General features: G+C 46.7%; 1 protein-coding gene across 3 annotated transcripts in view; it reads right to left on the reverse strand.

Annotated features, from left to right (window-relative positions):
* The window catches only part of KLHL3 (kelch like family member 3), a 102,168-nt gene that overhangs the window by 49,609 nt on the left and 33,010 nt on the right, over window positions 1-19,549 (reverse strand). For 2 of the 3 annotated variants that reach the window (XR_006735073.1, XR_006735072.1), the window contains exons 1-2: window positions 11,974-12,133; window positions 266-375 (exon numbers count right to left, since the gene is read on the reverse strand). Coding sequence is in view for 1 of the 3 variants with exons in the window: in XM_045550852.1 (XP_045406808.1) it covers window positions 266-375; window positions 11,974-12,136 (273 nt within the window). In the remaining 2 variants the exon portion in view is untranslated. Of the gene's footprint in view, window positions 1-265; window positions 376-11,973; window positions 12,137-19,549 lie in introns of those variants that run through there. The other variant, XM_045550852.1, reaches the window with a different exon arrangement.

Here is a 19,549-nt window from a genome sequence, read left to right on the forward strand (position 1 = left end):
GGCAGCTCTGTCATTGTCACCATCATCATCATCATCACTGTCATTTCTTCTTCAAAGAGTCCAGAATGTAGTGGCCATAGGCCAGAAGGTTTGTTTGATTTTTTTGTTTGTTTTGTTTTATTTAAAGGAATTTAAAAAAAAAAAAAAAAAGCTTTTTTCTCTCTGAAAAAAAAAGGACAGATCTTACGGACCCACAAGTCCCACCCATGACCCCCTGACAAGCGAGGCCCTGTCCCCCACCCCACCCCGAGTCGTCGTGCCGTACCTTCTCTTCCGAAGAAACAGTCAGCTTATCACTGGATATCAAGCTGCACACCTGGTCCAGACTTAGGCTAAGAAATTCTTCCCCCAGCATCACCTCTGGAAAGTGCTGCTCTGTTCCAAAAAAAGCAGAAGTTAGGAAAACAAAGTTATAACACACTCCTGCCCTTCTATGAGCCAATGTCACAGCAATCTTTGGGACACGGGGGGAGGAAGAGAGACAGACAGAGAGAAAGACAGGGACGTCTGGACTAAAGGGAAACTCAGCCTTTCAATTCAGCAGTAAAGGCATCACCCCGTGAGATCCTCTGTCCTGAACATCAACACAGACGAAAATAGGGCAGAGAGATCTGAGTTTACATTTTTTTTTTGAGATTAATAATGGCACTGCGGAAAAGCCTCACTGGGACCTGCCTACTTAACTGAGCCCGTTTCCCCGCAGGGCGCAGGCTGACAGGGTTGCAGACCGTGCCCCCTGCAGCTCCAGGGAACAAAAGTGGGTCAGGACTGCTGTGTGGCTGGAAATCTCTGGGGGTTCTTGTAGGAAGTCAACATTAGGTGTGGAGACGGGATCATCCTTTCTTGCCCAAAGTTAAGTCTACTAGAGTGAGTCTCTGCCCCACGAGGAGGCCCAACTAAGCATCCATCCAGCTGTGGTGGCAGCAGGTTGGCCCCACCACCACTAGGAACAGGCCACAGCAGCCAGGCCCATGGAGCTGTAAGACAGAGGGGAATTTGGGGACAACTAGAACAGGACAAAACCCACAAGCCTAAGGTCCACACAAGGGAAATGCCAAGGATAATACCCACCCTGACATTTGCCCAGACCATCATCTTCACTGAAATGTCATATACTTCAGAAAGAAGGAACCTAGGTTCAAATCCAGACTTTGCCATTTACGAGCTGTGTCTTTGGGCCAATGGCATCATCTCCTTGATTCTCTTCTGTAAAAGCTCCTTGCCTTCTAGGTCTCCCTTTCCTTCTCTGGTGGACCCCTCTAGCCTGGTAGCCTCTTGGATAACTCTAAAGGGCTACACCTCTCAGTGCCCACTGCAAGCAGCCTCCACTTGGTCTGGTTGGCCTCTTATATGAGATTCAGGGTCCCTCCATCCTTGGGAGCTGGCAAAATATCAAGTCTGCTGCAGGGGCATAATGAAAAGGAAAGCCAGAGCACGTTAAGCCCCTTTCCCACACTCAGCAACTTCCTTTTTTTTTTTTTTTTTTTGAGAGAGACAGGGTCTCACTATGTTATCCAAGCTGGCCAAGTGACCCTCCTGCCTCAGCCTCCCAAGTAAGCTGGGACTACAGGTGCATGCCACCACGCCCAGCTTCACCAATTTCCTAAAAACCAAAGAACTTAAGATTTAAATCACTTATTGCAAAAATCATTTTAACTTTTTATACTGAAATAATTTTAGACCCAAAGAATTCCCATGTAAGTTCCCACCTTCATCTGGATTCTCTAAATGTTAATAGTTTATTCTCAAAGATCAAGTTACAAACAATCTTTTCCATCTTTCCCGGAACAAAAAGGGCTCTCCACTTGCTCCACACCAGCTTACTGATCTCACTATGGTTGCAACTAAAGCTTGTCCACCTTGAAACTCAGGAGTGTTTATACACAACAAGGCAAATCTGAAAGTCAGGTTCTTCCTGAAGGGAAGCAACTGTTAAAACGTCAGCAGAGTAAGAAGCTGGTCTTTGCTTCTCTATAAGGAAAGACTCTTTAGTTAAAGCTTAGTTTTCACATTAAACATCCAAAAAAACCTTTTTAACTATGGAAATCTTTAAGACCAGATAGTATTACTTTTAAAGTGTTCATTCGTAAAGATCTTAAAATAAAAGCAAGAGTACTCTCCTTTGGATGATGAGGATTTATTCTTGGCCTGGAGGCTGGGAAAGTAACTGGATTCTCCCTCCATGCCCTTTCTGATCCAAGAAGTCTTTGGACCACAGCCCCCTGTCAGTTGGTAACACCCAAGAAACAGCAGATAGTAAAAGCAGTCACTGCACAAGCCACCGCACCATGACAAAGCACAGGACCTCAGGCTCTGTGGACGCGCCACGCTGAGCTCAGCAAGCCCACTCCATCCTCAGGAGAGCCAGACACACCAGCACCAAACCTCAGTGGCCCAGAGCCACTTGTGGCCTTCCCACGTGTATCTCTGGTTGACAAGAAAACTGACATTTGGAGGAGGGAAAAGAGGGAAGAGAACAGGAGGAGGTAAGAAAGCAAAATTCTGTGCTGTGAAATAAAAACTTCCTTACAGCTCATACAGCCAAAAGTAGGTGGGCTTGGATTTTGAAAAGAAAGACAACAGAAGTGCAGTAATGCATACCCTAGGTGACCTGAGGAGCAAATCCGAAATCCTCAGAGATGCATCAAGGCAGAGATAAATACAGTAGTCAGCCCCCATCTCTCCATCTCTCGCCCTCCTGGGCACTGCAGGATTTTATAATAATCTAGATCCCTTCTTTCTGAAGTGGGCTGTTTCTTTGCCCACCTGGAACCTTCCACGGAAATCCCATTCAGAAATCCTCCCAGGGAGCAGGGTCTGGTGGAGAGGGGCAGCAAGAGGATGAATGAGCAGCAGCTTCTCATCCAGGGCTGGCACCCAGGGACCCTGGCGGTTTGCAGGGCACAAGCAGGAAGAGGCAAAGAAAGGGATCAGAGAGGAAAATGCTTTCCCTTCTCCCTTTGGTCTGAGCAGACGGGGTAAGCCCCCAGAGTCCCCTTTCTATCAGCAACACTCAAGAAACAACGGGATAGAAAAAACAGGAACAGGATGCTCTGGCTAACTCGATTTCCTGGGAAATAGGATTTCCCCAGAAGACTGTACTCAGCCTCTTCACAGCTGCTTCCTAGAAGATATCTCACTGAGAATAATCTTCTACTTTTAACAATTATTTGGCTTTTTGTTTGTTTTGCTTTGCTTTTTTTGTATTAATGGAGAATGTGGTGAAGAGCCTTTGCTAAAAGCCAGAAGAGCTGAGTTCACATCTTACAGTCACTTCTTTCCAGGCTTTGCCTTCCTCATCCATACAATGGAACCATAACACCTGACCTGGCATCAGAATGCCCAAATCCAAGCACCAACAACACCAAATGCTGGAGAGAATGGGGAGCAACAGGAACTTGCATCCATTGGTGGTGGGGTACAAAATGGTTCAGCCACTTTGGAAGACAGTTTGACAGTTTTTTACAAAGTTAAACACAGTTTTACTATATGTTCCAGGGCATAAAACCCTGAACATGAATGTTTACAGCAGTAATTTATTCATAATTACCAAAAACTTGAACTGACCGAGATGTCTGTCAAGAGGTTAATGGATAAACAAGCTGTGATATATCCATACAATGGAAAACTATTCAGTAATAAAAAGAAATGAACTTTCAATCCACAAAAAGACACAAAGAAACATTAAATGAATATTGCTAAGTGAAGGAAACCAGCCTGAAATGGCTATATACTGTATGATTCCACCTATATGGCATTCTGGAAAAGTCAGAACTATGGAGACAATAAAAAGATTAGCGCTTGCCAGGAGTTCAGGGAGAGGGCATGAGGGTTGAACACGTAGAGCAAATGGACTTGCAGCATGGTGAAACTGTGCTGTGTGACACTGTAATGGTGCAAACATCATATCATGCATTTGTCAAAACCCATAGAACTGTACAACACAAAGAGTGAACCCTAATGTTAACTATGGACTTGAGTTAATAATGTACTAATATTGGCTCATTGTGCAATAATAACAATGTATTGACATCAGTTCATGATAACGTAGCACACTAATGCAAGAAGCTAATAATGGAAAATGTCCAGCAAGAGGGGATACATAGGAATTTACTCACATTTGCTGAGGCCATTGCACGTGCTAGATAACTGTTAACATGTGATATACCAAATGCAGTGTTTCTTCACAAATGAAGAAAACGTGACGAGCTGATACCCACAAGGAGTCTACTGGCTCATAGGAGAGACCAGACAAGGCACCAGTAAATCCAACCCAAAGTCCACAGAGCCACAACTTGGAGAGGTACGTTGAGTATAAACAAAAGCAGAGAAGCAGAAAAATTCAGAGCACGTGTAGGGAACAGCAATAGTGAAGTCTAGCCAGAGCCTAAGCTATGTCTGCATCTGTCTAACAAAGGGTTAGCGAGCCCCCACTAAGCAGGGAACTGCACCAGGCTCCAGACATGCCATGGAGAAACAGGCATGCTGGGTCTGGGGGAGGGGTGCATGTGCAGGGGGCAGAGGATCCTTTGACCATGGGCTCGTCCCTTGGAGGGCAACTCCCCAATGATAAACTCCAACTGTTCTTATCTTTTTGCCTCTTTTCCTTAAAGAGGATGGGAAACAGAGAAAAAGAAGTCAATTAATTAAGGGTTCTGGTTAAGAGTTTTAACTAACCAGCTTTACTATAAGTAACAAACACTGTTTAAGTTCCAAATCCTGATTAATTGAACACAGTGGGTGTGTCCCCATCCGTGTGGATGAGAAATTGTGGAGAAGAGGGAGAGGTACCACATACCTTCCAGTCTTTTCCGTACAAGGAATACACATCTGTCTCCCCAAAGTTGAAAGGAGGATAAGATTTGAGTGGCACATTCCCCAGAAAAGGGCTTTCTCTGGGGGCATAGTGAGGTCTTTTCCAGGAAACAGGCATGGAACAGGGTGAGGCATCTCCTAACAGCAGCTAACACCATGCTAGGTATTTTACATATATTATGTCACTTAATCCCCCTAAAAGCCCTACTGAAACAGAAGCTCAGACAGTCTAAGTCTATGTTTAGGTTCACAAAGCAATAAGTAGTAGAGCCAGGTTTTTAAACCAAAGCTGTCTGATTATAACAACAAATATTCTGATGAGTACCTTATTCCCTAAGATAATAAAAACCAGTCCTGAGCAGGCCACTGGGGGTAAAATTCAATACAGACATCAGAAAACCCTAAGCATCCCTCTCAGGGATGCTGGAGACAGAGAGAGAAATAGAGAGCGAGAGAGAGAGCGAGAGAGAGAGAGAGAGAGAGAGAGAAAGGGAGAGAGAGGGAGAGAGAGAGGGAGGGAGGGAGGGAGAGACACAGAGACAGAGAAAGAAGGTATGAATCTAAAGATTATTCTTTTAGGGAAAAAAGTAACCTTAGAGTAGCAGTGTTCTAAGTATTTTGGAGTCAGTCTTGGGTTCAAATCTCAGACCTAATCCCTGAATTAAGGTCTTTCCCTAATCCCCACGCTCCCCAGGCTACCTGGAATGATATTCTCCAGTGTTCCCAAAGCCCCCGAACAGCAAATCATCATCAGAGCCCTAATCACCCTGCTTCATCACATGAGGTCTTTCCGTCACACTGGGACTGGGTGCCCCACGAAGGCAGGGCCTAATCTGCCTTGTTTGAAGCTGAGTCCTCAGTGTCCAGAAAAATGTCTATATTTACTGAGATCTAAAATTATTATTGCACTTCCCTGCCCATTCTCCAGGACTGCCTAGGGCTCAAGCAACCTCCCAAGCTAGCCCTAAGCCTATTTGTCCCCTCTTTATGGGACGAAATAAACCTAAGCTTTTGGTCTGGTTCATCTAAACTACGAGCCCAGAACAAATGGAATGATAACCCTTCTGTGACTTCTGTGACCTGCAGAGATGAAATGAACCTCACAATCCCCAGGGCCAGTAGCCCCAGGGAACAGGTGTAGGTGCCTCTGAACAGAACCACTGGGCACACCCTCGGGAGAGACTAGGTGACACAGGTGGACATACAAACAGCATCAAAACATTTTGGCAGGATTAAAAAAAAAAACAGAACCGCCTTGAATCTCTCTCTTCTGCCCCTCATTACCCTATTTCTGGAGGCAAGAGGCAAGCTTTCTTGAATCAATATTTAGCTTTCCAGGCCCACACCCTCTCTGCTCCAGGGAAAAGGCTTGTCTCCCACAGGGAAGTAACAGAGACCTACCTTGACCTCTTCCCAGAAGGGTCATGACCACGAGCCCTCAAACTCTAAATATTATTACTTCCACCCTCCCTGGGGATGGTGAGCAATGAGCTCTCTTTCCATGTTGACTTAACTCCAGAAATGTACGTATCGTTCCATTCTCCCTTCCCCCCCTTACACACACACACACACACACACACACACACACACACACACAGCCAAGAGCTACATCAAAACTGCCCAGTTAACAGTGCTATCAACACTGAAGTCCCCTGTTACCCAGAAAATTGAACAAGGGAAGTTTCCTAAAATCCCAACAAAAACAACAGCTGTCAACAAAAACTGTGCGTGCGCTCCTGCTTCATTTGCCACCTTCAAGCTAGAAGCAGAAAATCAAGGGGAGGCAGGAGTCCCCTCCAAGGGAAGACAGGCTGTGCTGGCCTGGGTGGGCGGTAACGTAAGAAATGGGGATGGGACACAGCCCCCTGGAGTCAGACGGCCTCATTGTGCATCTTGGCGCTGCCACTTACACGCTGTGTGATCTTGGGCAAGTTACTAAACCTCTCTGGAGTTTCAGTTTCTTCACCCATACATTAAGAAAAAAATAACTACTTCTTTGAGTTAGGTGACCAAAATGAGATAATGCCTGTGAAGTGTGTAGCACCATTCCCGGCAGGTAGTGAGTGTTCAAAAGTGATACAGACTCCCGCCATTATCATTATCATTTCATGATGACAAGTGGGGGGCAGCAATTTTATAAGAAGACCCTCATTGAGTCAGAGGTTTATGTTTTTTTAATGCTTTGCCAAATTTTTCTGCTGCCCTTAATTTAATTACTTCATTCCACAATCTCAGATGACCCAATCAATCGAAAAAAGGCCATTTCCCACCACGAGCACGTGAAATCCGATGGCTTTTCCATCCCATGGCTGGAGGGTTTCAGCTCAGCTTTGGTAGACTGATGTAAACAACATGTCAAAAGAATTTTAATTGCTTTTTCATTAATGGGGTCCCATTAACAACCTTCCCAACCGGCCTGCTGATGGCCCAGTGCATGGCTGTCCAATTACCAAACAAAAAAATCCCCATAAACTCAGGCCCTAGCCTCTGAGGTTAAAGATTAAGCAGTCCCTGGAAACAACAATAATGAGGTAAAAGAAAAAGGTTGTACAAAACACTAGGTCCCTTTCCCAGCTACTAGCTACCCAGGAAGACTATGATACCATCAGCGAAGGCAAGGGTCTGAGCAGTCATATGCTAAATGTGGGACTCACGCTCCCCCACCCCAGAATAACATATATCACACAAAAAATCTGAGGGCATAGCCCTGAGGGAAAACTGAATCCAGAGGAAGCAGGAGGGACTTCCACAGCAGGAAGAGACAGGGCCACTCCACACAGGAAAACGAACAGGCAGCTGGATAAAGAGAGGTGATGCTCCAGCCCCCACAAAGTAACGCTCTTCCCAGGAAGGCTGAAGACCTATCAGAAGGCAAGCGTTGGACTTAAAAATAAAGTTACCTTTACTAGAGAGCAATTTGGCAATATCTATCAAAAAATTTTAAATGCACATTCTCTTTGATCCAATAATTATGCTACTAAGATTATACCCTATAGGTATACTAGCAAGTGCACTCCAAAATATTATGTATAAGAATTCTCACTGAAGCATTTTATATAAAAAAGAAAACTGGAAACATTAATGTTCATCAACAGAAAACCAGTTAAATAAGTTATACTTCACCTATATGATGCAGCAGATAATAAGATACAGACGTACATGAGGGTCTGGAAAGAACGGCAAGATTTTGTCTTAAGTCAAACAAAAGTACAGTGAGTACAGAACTCTTCTGTTCTTGTAAGTTAAAAGGCATAATATACAAATCCTGTAGGGATACCAAAATACTCCCTCTACTCCCTTCAGAGAGAGCCAGGAAGAAGACTGATTTTGCATTTTATACCTTTGTGTACTATTTGCATTATTTTTTTTGTCATGAGTATAAGTTGCTTTTATTGAATACATTCTCTAAAGTTTTAAAACAATGGTATAGAAATGTATCTGGTGACATGGAAAGGTGTTCACAATGTACTGCTAAGCATGTTTTTTAAGCTGGGAAACGTGCATGTACAATGAAAATGATCTGGAAAGACATACACCAAGGTGCTACCTGTGGTTCTCTGCGGGTAGGACTGTGGTGTAGTCTTTCTACCTGTCTGCTTTTTCTGTAATGATCAGGGATGGATTTTGCATTAAAATAGTAATAATAAAAGAAAAAGAAAGCTTTCTTCTTTGGAGAAGGAAGAAGAACAGAATGCAGAGGCAAATCTGGGGGCGGCAGACAAGTGAAGGCAGAGCCCAGCTGGCCAGAGACTGGGGAGGGTGAAGGAGGCGGCACAGGACATACCTGCCTATGCCATCTGGAATAAGAGAAACCAAAACTAGAAGTCCTAGAACCGGTCCTCCTCCCCCAAGTGCATGTGATCCATAGCAGCAGTAACCCGGAGACTGCTGTCTGTCCAGCCTGGACCCAGCTCTGAGGCTTCCTCACCGCAGGTGATGAGGTTGGCAGGAGGCACCAGAGCACAGCCCCGGGTGATGTCTACCTCTGCAGGATGCTCTCCTCTCTGTTTCCCTTGGTCCCCAAATCCTCCTGGAAACAAGGCAGGATGTACCACCCCCACAACAGAAAGGAGAAAACAGGCGCAGGGTCACTCAACACCAATGTGTTGGCTGGTCTGATTCCTAGTTCTGACGTGGAAGGTCTCTTTGTAGTTTGTTGGCTTAAAACATCTCCTAACTCATGGGCCCAGGAGGCCTGCGACCACACGGGCTGACATTGTCCCCTGCATGTGACCGTAGTGGGTACCTACACCCCTGCACTTACACTGGGATGAGGTGGCAGATCTGTCTCGAGAAGCAGTGATAGCAGAGAGCACCAGGCTCCATCCAAAGTTGGGAGAACAAAACCAGGGAAACAAAGCAGCCCCACATCAGTGGGTGGGTGCAAAGGAGAAAGCACGAAGAATCATTTTCTACTTCCTTCTCCAAACACTGCACAATCGTACCTTCACTTCACTTCTTCTAACGCCTTTTCATCATGGTCCTATCAACTTCTGCATTGTGCCACCTTAAAACTACCTCCCTGCTGTGCACAGCTGCGGGCTACAAAGACAGCCATCTAGGAGACGGTCATGGGCTCCACAGAAGGCCTGCACAACAGGGGGACTCCCAGCCTGAAGACCATGCTGCCCCAGCCAGGGAAAGTGGGATGGCTCCCTCAGGCAGTGAGGGAATAGGTGCCATGTGTCTGGGAGGAGCCACCCAACGGGGAGAAGAAAAAGACACCCACATGGTGCTTCCCCTGCCCCAAGATGACTACACATCCTGTCTCTAGCAGACAGCTGGATGTCTGTTTACACTGTCTGGTTGTTGGGATTTGGTGACTACATGGCACAGGCTTCCAGGCACACAATTCTAATGGAAAATGCCAACTCCAGTCACCACACTCCTTGGTTACTGATTCACAGGGCCTCCTATGTCCACACTGGGTCTGGAAGCTGCAGAATATAGTAGTTATAAACTCTGGCTCTGGAGTCAGCATCTGTCTGGGTTTGAATCTTGCCTTCTGTCCCTACTAGCTGTGGGACCTCAACAAATTCCTTTACCTCTCTGTGCCCTGGTTTCCTCAGCTATTATATGCATCAAATAGGATGATGCCCATAAAATGCTTAGTGTAGGGCATGACCCAAAGTGAAAGCTCAGTAAACACTAGCTAAAGACAGTTCATCAGGAAATCTGCACACACACGTGCATATACACACTCGCAATGTTGACAGAACCCAGTCACCATGACAGCATCAGGACCAGGGAGCACCAAGAAGATGGATGTTCCCAACTGCATCGTCTCCACTCACCCACAGATGAGTCTCATCATCAGATAGTGAAAGTGGCAAGGGGAGAAAACACGGGTATTTAAAGTGGGGCAAAGCCAGGCCAGAGAGCCTGGGCACCTTTGTTAAAGACGGGGGATTCGGTGTATTCCCCAAACCTCAGACGATCGTTTCAGCCGACTACAAAAGGACGGGATGTGTGCGGTTTGTGCACACGTGCACACACACACTATGTGGAAGGACAGGGCCAGTAGGGGGAGACAAGGAAGAGGAGACAGAGAATTCCTGGCATCTAAACACTCCCCCTTTGCCACGGCACCGGCACAGGCTTGCCTTGGCCAAGCTCTCAGCTCCTACTAAGCAAAGCCTGAGCACATCCCTCAAGAAAGTGACCTCTCCAAAGGCTGGACTGGGGAGCCCTCCCCAGGGAGAAAAGGGACGGGGAATGTACAGGGGAAAGAGAGCACAAAAGGGACAACAGAAAACAGAACAGTCAAGGTTCAACCCAGAAAGAGTCACCAGGATTCACAATTGGGGCTCCTGGGGATGTCCTTACAAACATCATCACCAAGACCACCTTAACAACGGGTCCTATTGTGTCCTCAGAAATGAACATCAGGGAGACATGAGGGTCTGATCAGGCTCCTGATCAGGGGCTTGGTCAGAGAAAAAATGGTGAAAAGAAACAGAGCAAACACAGGGAGCTGGCAGGTGGGCAGCCAGCAGGTCCTCGGCTAATTTCCAGACACCAGCTGGATGGGGCAGAACAGAACAGCAGCCACGGCAGCGTGTGGGCAGAGGGAAGAACAAGGTGCTTTACTGCAAGGAAAGGAGGGGGCCGTAGCGGAATCTATCAATTACAGTGACCAGACTCGTTTCCTAGGTCACTCATGATCTCTCCTCAAACTGAAACATAAATAGCAATGAAGATTTCTGTCCAGCTAAATAAACATGGTAGACTGAACATTCATATTCATCTCTACTCCCGCCAAAAACCCCATTAAAATATTAAATAACAGGATGACAAGCTCTATCAGGGAGAATGTCTCCATGAAAAGTAAATGGAATCAATAGATTATCTGTTATATTTTGAAGGACTGTTCAGTTGTACCTGTCTAACAAGAATTAGTGGTAGTAGCATATACTAAAAGATAATTATTAACTGCATTTCTGATTGTAGAAACACTTTCTGATTATTAAGATTGCAATTGTCATGCACAACTTAGTTGTGAAAATGACATTTGGAGAATAAAGAGAGGGGACAACTGTATGTGTACGAGGAGAATGTGTGAAACCTCAGTCTTACTCTTCTGGAGAAGTCAATAGGTAATATCTAAAACTAGTAAGTCAAAAAATAGTGGCATACAAATATTATTTAGATAAATGGAGGTAAGTAGCAGATGACATAGCTTTTAGCTGAATCAGAACCTGTATTTTAATTCTTTTAGGACTGAAAGTGAGAGGCTCCAGACCGGGCGTGGGAAGGTAAAGCAGGGGCTCCTGCTCACCATTAAAGCCTGGTGATCGTATGTGACTCTTAAAATTGTGTTCCTAGAACACCTTGATCAAAATAAAGATTCTCTTAAACAACAAAAATGACTCATTTCAAGACCTAACTCAATTTGCTCTCCCCACCCCGCCAAGTCTTCTCAGGTCTCCTTCCTCTACTCTCTTGAAAATTAGTCTGTCCCATCCACGTGGCAATTCATCATTTCCATTTGGCAATGAGCTGAACTCTTCCATTGTTAGTTACCCTTCCACCTGTATCTCACCTTCCTAACTAAACCATAGTTACATAACAGCAGAAACCACTTCGCACCATCTTTGAGGAGTCCATAGCTGACCAAGTGATTCAATCCACAGGTGCGGCGGCCCAGCTCCCCGTTACCTGCGTAGGCATTGGCCTGCTGCAGAAGGTCAGTGCAGGTGTGCACGTCTGCAAAGGCGCGGATGCCCAGGCAGTTGGTGGGATGCAGCTGAGACTGCAGGAAATCACAGCAGTTCTGCCGAACATCCATGAGCTGCAGCAAGCTGGCTGCCGGGAGCAGCACCTGCAAGAGAAGGTGACATTCTGAGACACTGAATTCCGCCGGCAGGGACTCATCCCCATAGGCACTGTTCTAATTATATTGCTCCCATGCTCAAGATCTGCTCATGGCTCTCCACTGCTGCTCAGTAAGTCCAAATTTCCCGGCTTGCTTTTCAGCCTTACGTCCCACAACTCTCCGCTTCATGGACCCCAAGCACCAGCAGATTCTCTGTGTCCCTACAGCAGTGCTTGCCGGTCTTCAATCCCTGAGGTCCTTATTAAAATGCAGATTACGATTCAGTAGGTCTAGGGTGGGGCCTGACAGCCTGCGTTTTTAACAAGACTCTAGGTGATGCTTGTAGCTGCGGGTCCACGAACCACAATTTGAGCAACAAAACCCTATACATAAACACACACACACACACACACACACACACACACTACAGCAGAGGTTCTCATACTTGGCTGCACAATGCAATCACCTGAACAGTTTTAAAAATACCGATGCCCGGGTCTCACCCTCAAAGATGCTAACTTAGTAGAAATGAGATGTGGCTTGAACGTCAAGATGTTTTGAAAGCTCCCAGGTGCTTCTAATGTACAGCCAAGTTTGAGAACTACGGCCTGACAGCCTTTACTGCTCTGTCCTCACTTAGCTACTTTTGAATTGTCCACTAGTTCACTCACTACTTAATTACTGAGCATCTATGTGCCAGGTACTTGTCTAGGCTCTGGGATTCAGATCCGGCTGTCATGGAATTTATAGTCTACCAGAACAAGAGACTCACCCCAAAATCCCTCATGACTTAAGCAATCACACTGTATTCTCCCATCCAACACATAAAAATAAAGGACCTCTGTGGGTCTATTCTCAGAGAAAGGAGAGCTGAGTTTTCTTTTAAAAGGTCACAGGACACATGAGCATACTGTGTCCTGGAAGACAGAAATCGTCCCTGCTCAGGTATACGTACGTGTGTGTTTCCTAAGAGCCAGGGAAGACTGGCTGGAGCAGGCCAGCTGAGCACTCAGACCGCCAACTCCCGTCCAGTTTCCCTGGGACTTTCCCACAGTTACTGACGCCTGCCCTCTGGGTCAAAAACACAAGGACAGAAGGCCAAAGTCCTACTGCACTCCAGCTCTGCTACCCTGCCCTTCACCTGTGGAAGGGGCTGGTGGTCTGAGAATGATTTTCCAAAAAGAAATTTAGAAAAAAAATCACAGAACAATTTGATTTAAGGCTGCTTAACTTGGGGACCACAGCATCCATTTTACCGCACAGTAATCCCCCTGTCCTAGGCCTTTGCTCTCAGAGAGAGTGACTGAACCAGCCAGACCCCAGGTGTTCCCATCCACGAGGGCTTGGCCAGGAAGACACGAGCTGCAGAAGCATCTGTTTTCTTGATTCAGAGCACAGGTCTTTTCAGTGATTTAAATTATGGGCCCTGACCTTCCTCTAAAACAGCTTTGAGTCCTCAGCTCTGACTCTCATGACTTCTATGTGCTCAGGCCAAAAACTGCCCCACTGCCTATTCTTGGGTATTGTCCCTCCACTAGGGCAACCAACTGTCCTGGCATACCCAGGACTGAGGGGTTTCCTGGGACTTTCAGTGCTAATACTGGGACGGTTGGTCACCCTTCATTATCCCTGCCCACATGCAGTCACCACCACTATCAGTGGTCACCCTCCCGAGCTACATGCCTGCTCTCAACAAGGAAAGCTCCTCCCACCTGCAAGCTTAAACCTCTCCCTCACGGAAGCTAAGTTCTAGAGAACATGCTCCTTTTCCCTTCCTCCGCCCTCTCTTCCACTCTCCTATATCCCCAGCAAGACAACAACAAATTAGCACCACATCCTTGGTATTTTCTGAACCACTGATTCGTTCCTGAGAAAGAAAACAATAAAACCCCCCTTTGCTGAGAGTTTTACACCATAAGTGAACACAGCCAGGATCCAAATCCAACCACCTGAGCTCCGTCCCCACTGGGCAGCCACTGTCTCCTCTAAGTACCCATAAACTGGGAAACTCAATTAACCTGGGAGCTTGCTCAGCCTGGCCAAACAGATTCCAGGACCAGATTGGTCTCTGCCTGCTGGTTAGGTAGAGATCCATTAACCATTCTTGCCGAGCCTTCAAATGACCTCCATGACACCCCTACCCCCACCCCGGCCAGCACCAGCTACAAAGCCTAGAATTAAGACCACAGGTTCACCAATCATCCCCATTTGCCTGGGACTTTACTCGTTCGGGCACTGCAAATCCCCCATCCCAGGAAACCACTCAGTTCTAAGCAAACTGGAGCAGGTGTTCACCCTGACCTCTAACCAGTAACCTTAGGCAGCCCTGAGGTAAAGGAAGTCATCGAATACTGTCCAGCACACAGCCTGGGGGTACAGCAAGCCCACCAGGGCCAGGTGAGAGAGGCAGGAATGCCACAGTAGCCCCTTACCCCAGCCAGGAGGCTTTCTGAGAGTCCAGTCCACCCCCAGATTGCTTTCCCAGCAACCCCCAACAAGACCACGTGAGCAACACACAGTCCCTTCCCCTCTTCCAAGAAGACAGCAGCACGGTTTGGTGCTTAAATTCTCAAGCTCATGACAACCAGCCAGGGAAGTGAAATAATATTTCCTGAACGTACTCATTAGGTTACACTTTCAGTTTTTAAAACCTCCCTGGATGGAGCTACCCACACAGCTTTTAACTTTCCCACTGTTCTCAGTGCCCACCTAGTAGACAAAAATTAAAAGGCTTTTCCACCTCTCCACACCCCCCATCCTGTTTGGGTCCACTCCTGCCCAAAGCATTCCGAACTGACTTCCTAAAGTGAATGGGGCTTGTGGTTTCTCTAATTGCTCTTTCCCTCTCTTTGATCTTACACTGCGATTAGCTATGTGTCAAAGGCCCTTTTCTTCCCTTCCCTTGCTTCAAACAGGAAGGCGTGAAAAAATGTCAAGGAAGTCAGAATGCTGAGGGGGATGATATGGAGGCTGGAAGATGTATCACTGCTCAAACTCTGGGTCTTAGGGATAAACTAGGGCCCAATCCAAAGGAGTTCTGGAGTCTGGACACGACTACAAAAGAAATTCCCAGAGGCTCTGGAAGAAAAGAGAGCAAAACATCCCTCAGGTGACTGTCTTCGGTTCCCTCTCTCCAAAATCAACAGGGCTTTGAGGGGATTTCCTCTTCTCTTATCTTGCCTGAAACTCTACTCCCTAAGCAGCAGCGGTGACAAGATTAGGAACAAGAGCCCAAGTGTGGGTCCTCAGCTTTGAAGCGAGACTGTCCTTGCTGAATCACTAGGGCAGTATTGCTTGGTCCCTGGAGGGAGGAGGCTGAGACCAGAGAAGTAGTTGGCTTCATCAGGATGGAAGATTACCCCAAGCCAGCAAGCGTCTAGCTCGCCTTTCACCACCCCAGCATGATAGTTCTTGGAAAACTATGGCCCTAAGCAAAGAGCTACAGCTTTCCCTTCAGCTTGCAAATGGCTTCCCCTCCATTTTTCATGCGCAGGCTCTGTTGTGTTTTTTCTCTCCCTCGGATAACACGAAAACACAGCAGAGGATATCCTGTCACAGAGTTTGCTTCCTTTAGTAAAAACAAAAGGAAATGCCCTGCCTCAGAAAGCACCTACTCCTGGAATTCCGGCGAGCAGAGCCATGCACAGACGAAAGGCACCAGCCTGGGGCCAGGTCCCGGGGCCACCCAGGGCCTCTGCCCCAGCCCTGCAGTGAATCTGGCACAGAAGTGGTGATAATAAAAATCTGTTTAGAGAAAGAAGAAAGAAAGGAAAAGAGAGAGACAGACAGAAGAACAGGAGAGCTGGCAGAACAGCACTGTGCCATTCTGGATTTGACTCCTCCGCTGACCAGCCACGTAACTGGGAACAAGCTACTTAACCTCTCTGTGCCTGTCTCCTTGATAGCAACATGAGGATGACAGTAGTAATGCCTTAAAGGCTTGTTGTGAGGATCAAATGAGATAATACATTTAAAGCAGGTAACACAGCGCTTGGTACCTAGGGAGTGCTCAGCTAATATCAGTTTTATCATTGCAAGTCATTACAAGCTGAAGCCAAGGTTCTGATCATTCATTTAATGAGAAACTAGAGTCATCACAGCCGCGGAGCACCGTAAGTTGACAAGAGCTGGCTTCAGCTCCCAACTCTACCACTTAACTCCCTTTGAGACCATGGCAGGTTATTTAACCCTTTGAGCATCAGTTTCCTCAGGCTTTTGCAGCTGAAGGGAGGGAGGGATCACATTGGCATATTCCATTGGGTGGTTATGAGTGAAGTAATGTGTGTGAAATGACTGGCACGTATTTGGCTTATGATGAGTATTAGTAAGTGTCAGTTAGGGCTGTTGTTACCTCCACCAGGAAAGACAACTCAGGGTCTCTCCAAGTTACATGTGGCTGGGAGGAGACCAAGGGCGTAGCTCTCACGGCCGTGTAACCAAGCCCCAAGTCTGCAGCTGCTGTTTCTGAGGCATTCGGGAGAGCCCCATTGCCTCCACGCTCATCTTCCCAGCGCACCAAAATGCCCAAAAGGTCCCATTTTCATAGATAACCTGTGAGTAATGGCCTCAGCAGATTCATAACAGCATGAAGAAGAATCCACTTTAATCCAAACTCTCTTCTTCTCGATTTTTCTTATTTTGTTTTCCCCCAAGGCCACCCCTGACCTAACCACAGTTTAAAGTGAGGTGGACAAAGGAAAAGGGATAGTTAGAATAGTCTATCGCATTCATTCCAAATCATGGCAGTTCCCCGAAGGTTCCGCATGGCATCTCCAGGGGACCCTCTGCACTTGCCGCCCCCAGCCCCACTCCACACGCACACGGATGAACACAGCAGGTCCTCGAGGCGCTCACAGGCCAGTGGACACACAGACAGGCAGGCAGGGAGGCAGGGCTGACTTCCCGGTCTTCTTTCAAGATCTGGTCTGCACGACGTTTCCTCCATGGGGTCTGCCCTGGCCATCCTTACCCATCCGCATCACAGCAGGAATGACTATTCCTGCTCCTTGGGTACCTTCTCTCGGCCTCACCCCAGCACAGGTTACCCACTCACGTAGCCATCTGTCTCCACCTTCAGGCCATGTGCTCCCTGGGGAAGCAGCCTGTCACAGCGCTCTGTGCCCACAGCGTCTGCTCACACAGGGCAGGGGCTCAGGGAAACATGTATTAGATGAACAAATAAAAAAAGGAGTAAGATGATGAGACCCCACACACAGCCTACCAGGAGGAAGGAGGAAAAATTAAGACAGCTCCCTTAGCCCTGTGCCTTCTAGATCATGCTTCTACCCTCCGCCTAGTGAGATCCCTTGAAGGACCCTCTCCTCAGAACAACAGCTGGCACCTGGCCCCGGCCTCTGTCCTTGCCAAGCCTCCCGGGCAGGAGGTATCCCAAACTAGCCCCGACTTGGGAGAATTCCCACCCACTTCCAAGTCGGACTGGGTTAGTCTCTTCCTCCCACCCCTTACCATGGCTCCTGCTCCCTACCTGGTTCTGCCCCCTCGGTCCTCAACAGCACCCAGGCAGAGGAGAAGGCAGACAAAGCCTTCCATGCACACATGACTCCACTATCACCTGCGTATTTTAGGCAATAATAGCCAACACTTATTGTTTACTATGTGCCAGGCACTGTTCTAAGTGCTTTACCTATATTAATACACTTAATCCTCATACCAACCCTATGAGGTTAAATACCATAATTATGCCCATATTATAGATGAAAACATTGTGGCACAGAGAGCTTAAGTAACTTACTTAGGGTCACACAGCCAGAAAATGGTGGAACCAGGATTTGAACACAAGCAGCCTAACTCACGACTACCCCACAGAATGGATACTATTATGATTCCTGTTTTACAGATGAGAAAACTGACCCTTGAGGCAGTGTCAGTGGGGGTGTTAGAGAAGCTCTAGCAGGACAGACAGAAAGCAAATCGGAGGCAGGCAGGGTGAGTCCCACGCCCTCCCGTTACAGATGGGAAAACTGACACCCTACAGTGGGAAAGGGCTAGGATAAGACCACTCTGCGAATTATTAACAGTGGCCAAGCGGAGGTGGGGGCCCAGGTCTCCTTTCATACTCAATTTCCGCCTCATCCCTGTGTCCACTTGTCCTCCGAGCTGTACATCTTCACTCTGGCCCTCTTCCCCTCGCCTACAAAGTAGTTTAAGAAAGCAACAATGAAGCCATTTTTCTCTAGGGTGCTCTGTGCTAGCTGCTGCTAACTGCTCTAAGATAAATGGCTTCATAAACTAGAGAGCGACCACCACTGGGTTAGACCAAACTTACAAAGATTACCTTATTACCTATTATTACCTTATTACTTTTTAATTATTTACTTATTAACTTATTACTTATTATTACTTATAACCTTATTAGTATTATGACCTATTATTAACTTATTACCTAGCCAAGCAATAAAGACTCTTCTACTTATCCAAATCTGTAAATACTTTGTACTTTACAAGAAAAAAAGTAAATACATGATGAAAAGAGAAGAAAGCTGGTTCCAATCATACAATTCTACAATCTCCCCTGTACTCATTTCATACCATGCTACTTTGCGCTTACTGTTACTGCCCATAAGTCACTCGGCTGTTTGAGTTCCGCTGCTAGACCTACTGTGTGACCCCTGCAATGCCCACTCCATTCCGGATGGGAAACCAGCAACAAAAGGGAATGGCTGTCCGTTTTACTGTGTGTAAAATACAACTGAACTTAAAAAAGGGAGGGGGTGAGATTAGACCAAATCACTGTGGAAATCATATAACCAAAGAGATAGTCTCAGAGGCCAGAAACAAAGGCAGGCTCTATTGTAGGAGCAAACTCCGCATTTCCAAACGCCGTGTGCATCAGACTCTGCTTGCCGACCCTGATCCCATGTGAGCACCACCAGCTACTCACACCAAGCTAATTCCCACTCATCTCACAGGCCTTCTCTCCCAAAAGAGCCCTTCCCTGATCCCCTCCCTCCACCCAAATTGAGTTCCCTTAATAGTCTCTCTCCTTATACTATCCATGTTCCTTTCCTTCAAAGGATGTATCACAATTTGCACATGGACATTACCTATGTGCTTATTTGGTGAATGTCTGTCTTCACCTCTAGACTGCAAACTCCATGAGGGCAGGCAGCAGAATTGCCACTGCTCACTATTAGAACCACAGAGCCCCACAGAGTGCCTGGCGTACAACAGGAACTCAATCATTTGGGCTGAATTGAAAGAATAACACTTATCAACTCAGCCTCCCAAAGACCTCGATCCTGGAAAAAGGGGTGGTGTGCTGGATAAGATAAGGGAAATAGGTATTTTGATCACTCGAGAGGTATCAGTCACACATAAACAAATAAGGTGGTATTATGCTTTAAAAAGAAGAGAAAAAGGGAAAAAAAAGACTTTCATAGCACATGTAATTTCCATTAC

The sequence above is a fragment of the Lemur catta genome, chromosome 5 (assembly GCF_020740605.2).
Source record: "Lemur catta isolate mLemCat1 chromosome 5, mLemCat1.pri, whole genome shotgun sequence".
In the NCBI taxonomy this organism is placed as follows: domain Eukaryota; kingdom Metazoa; phylum Chordata; class Mammalia; order Primates; family Lemuridae; genus Lemur; species Lemur catta.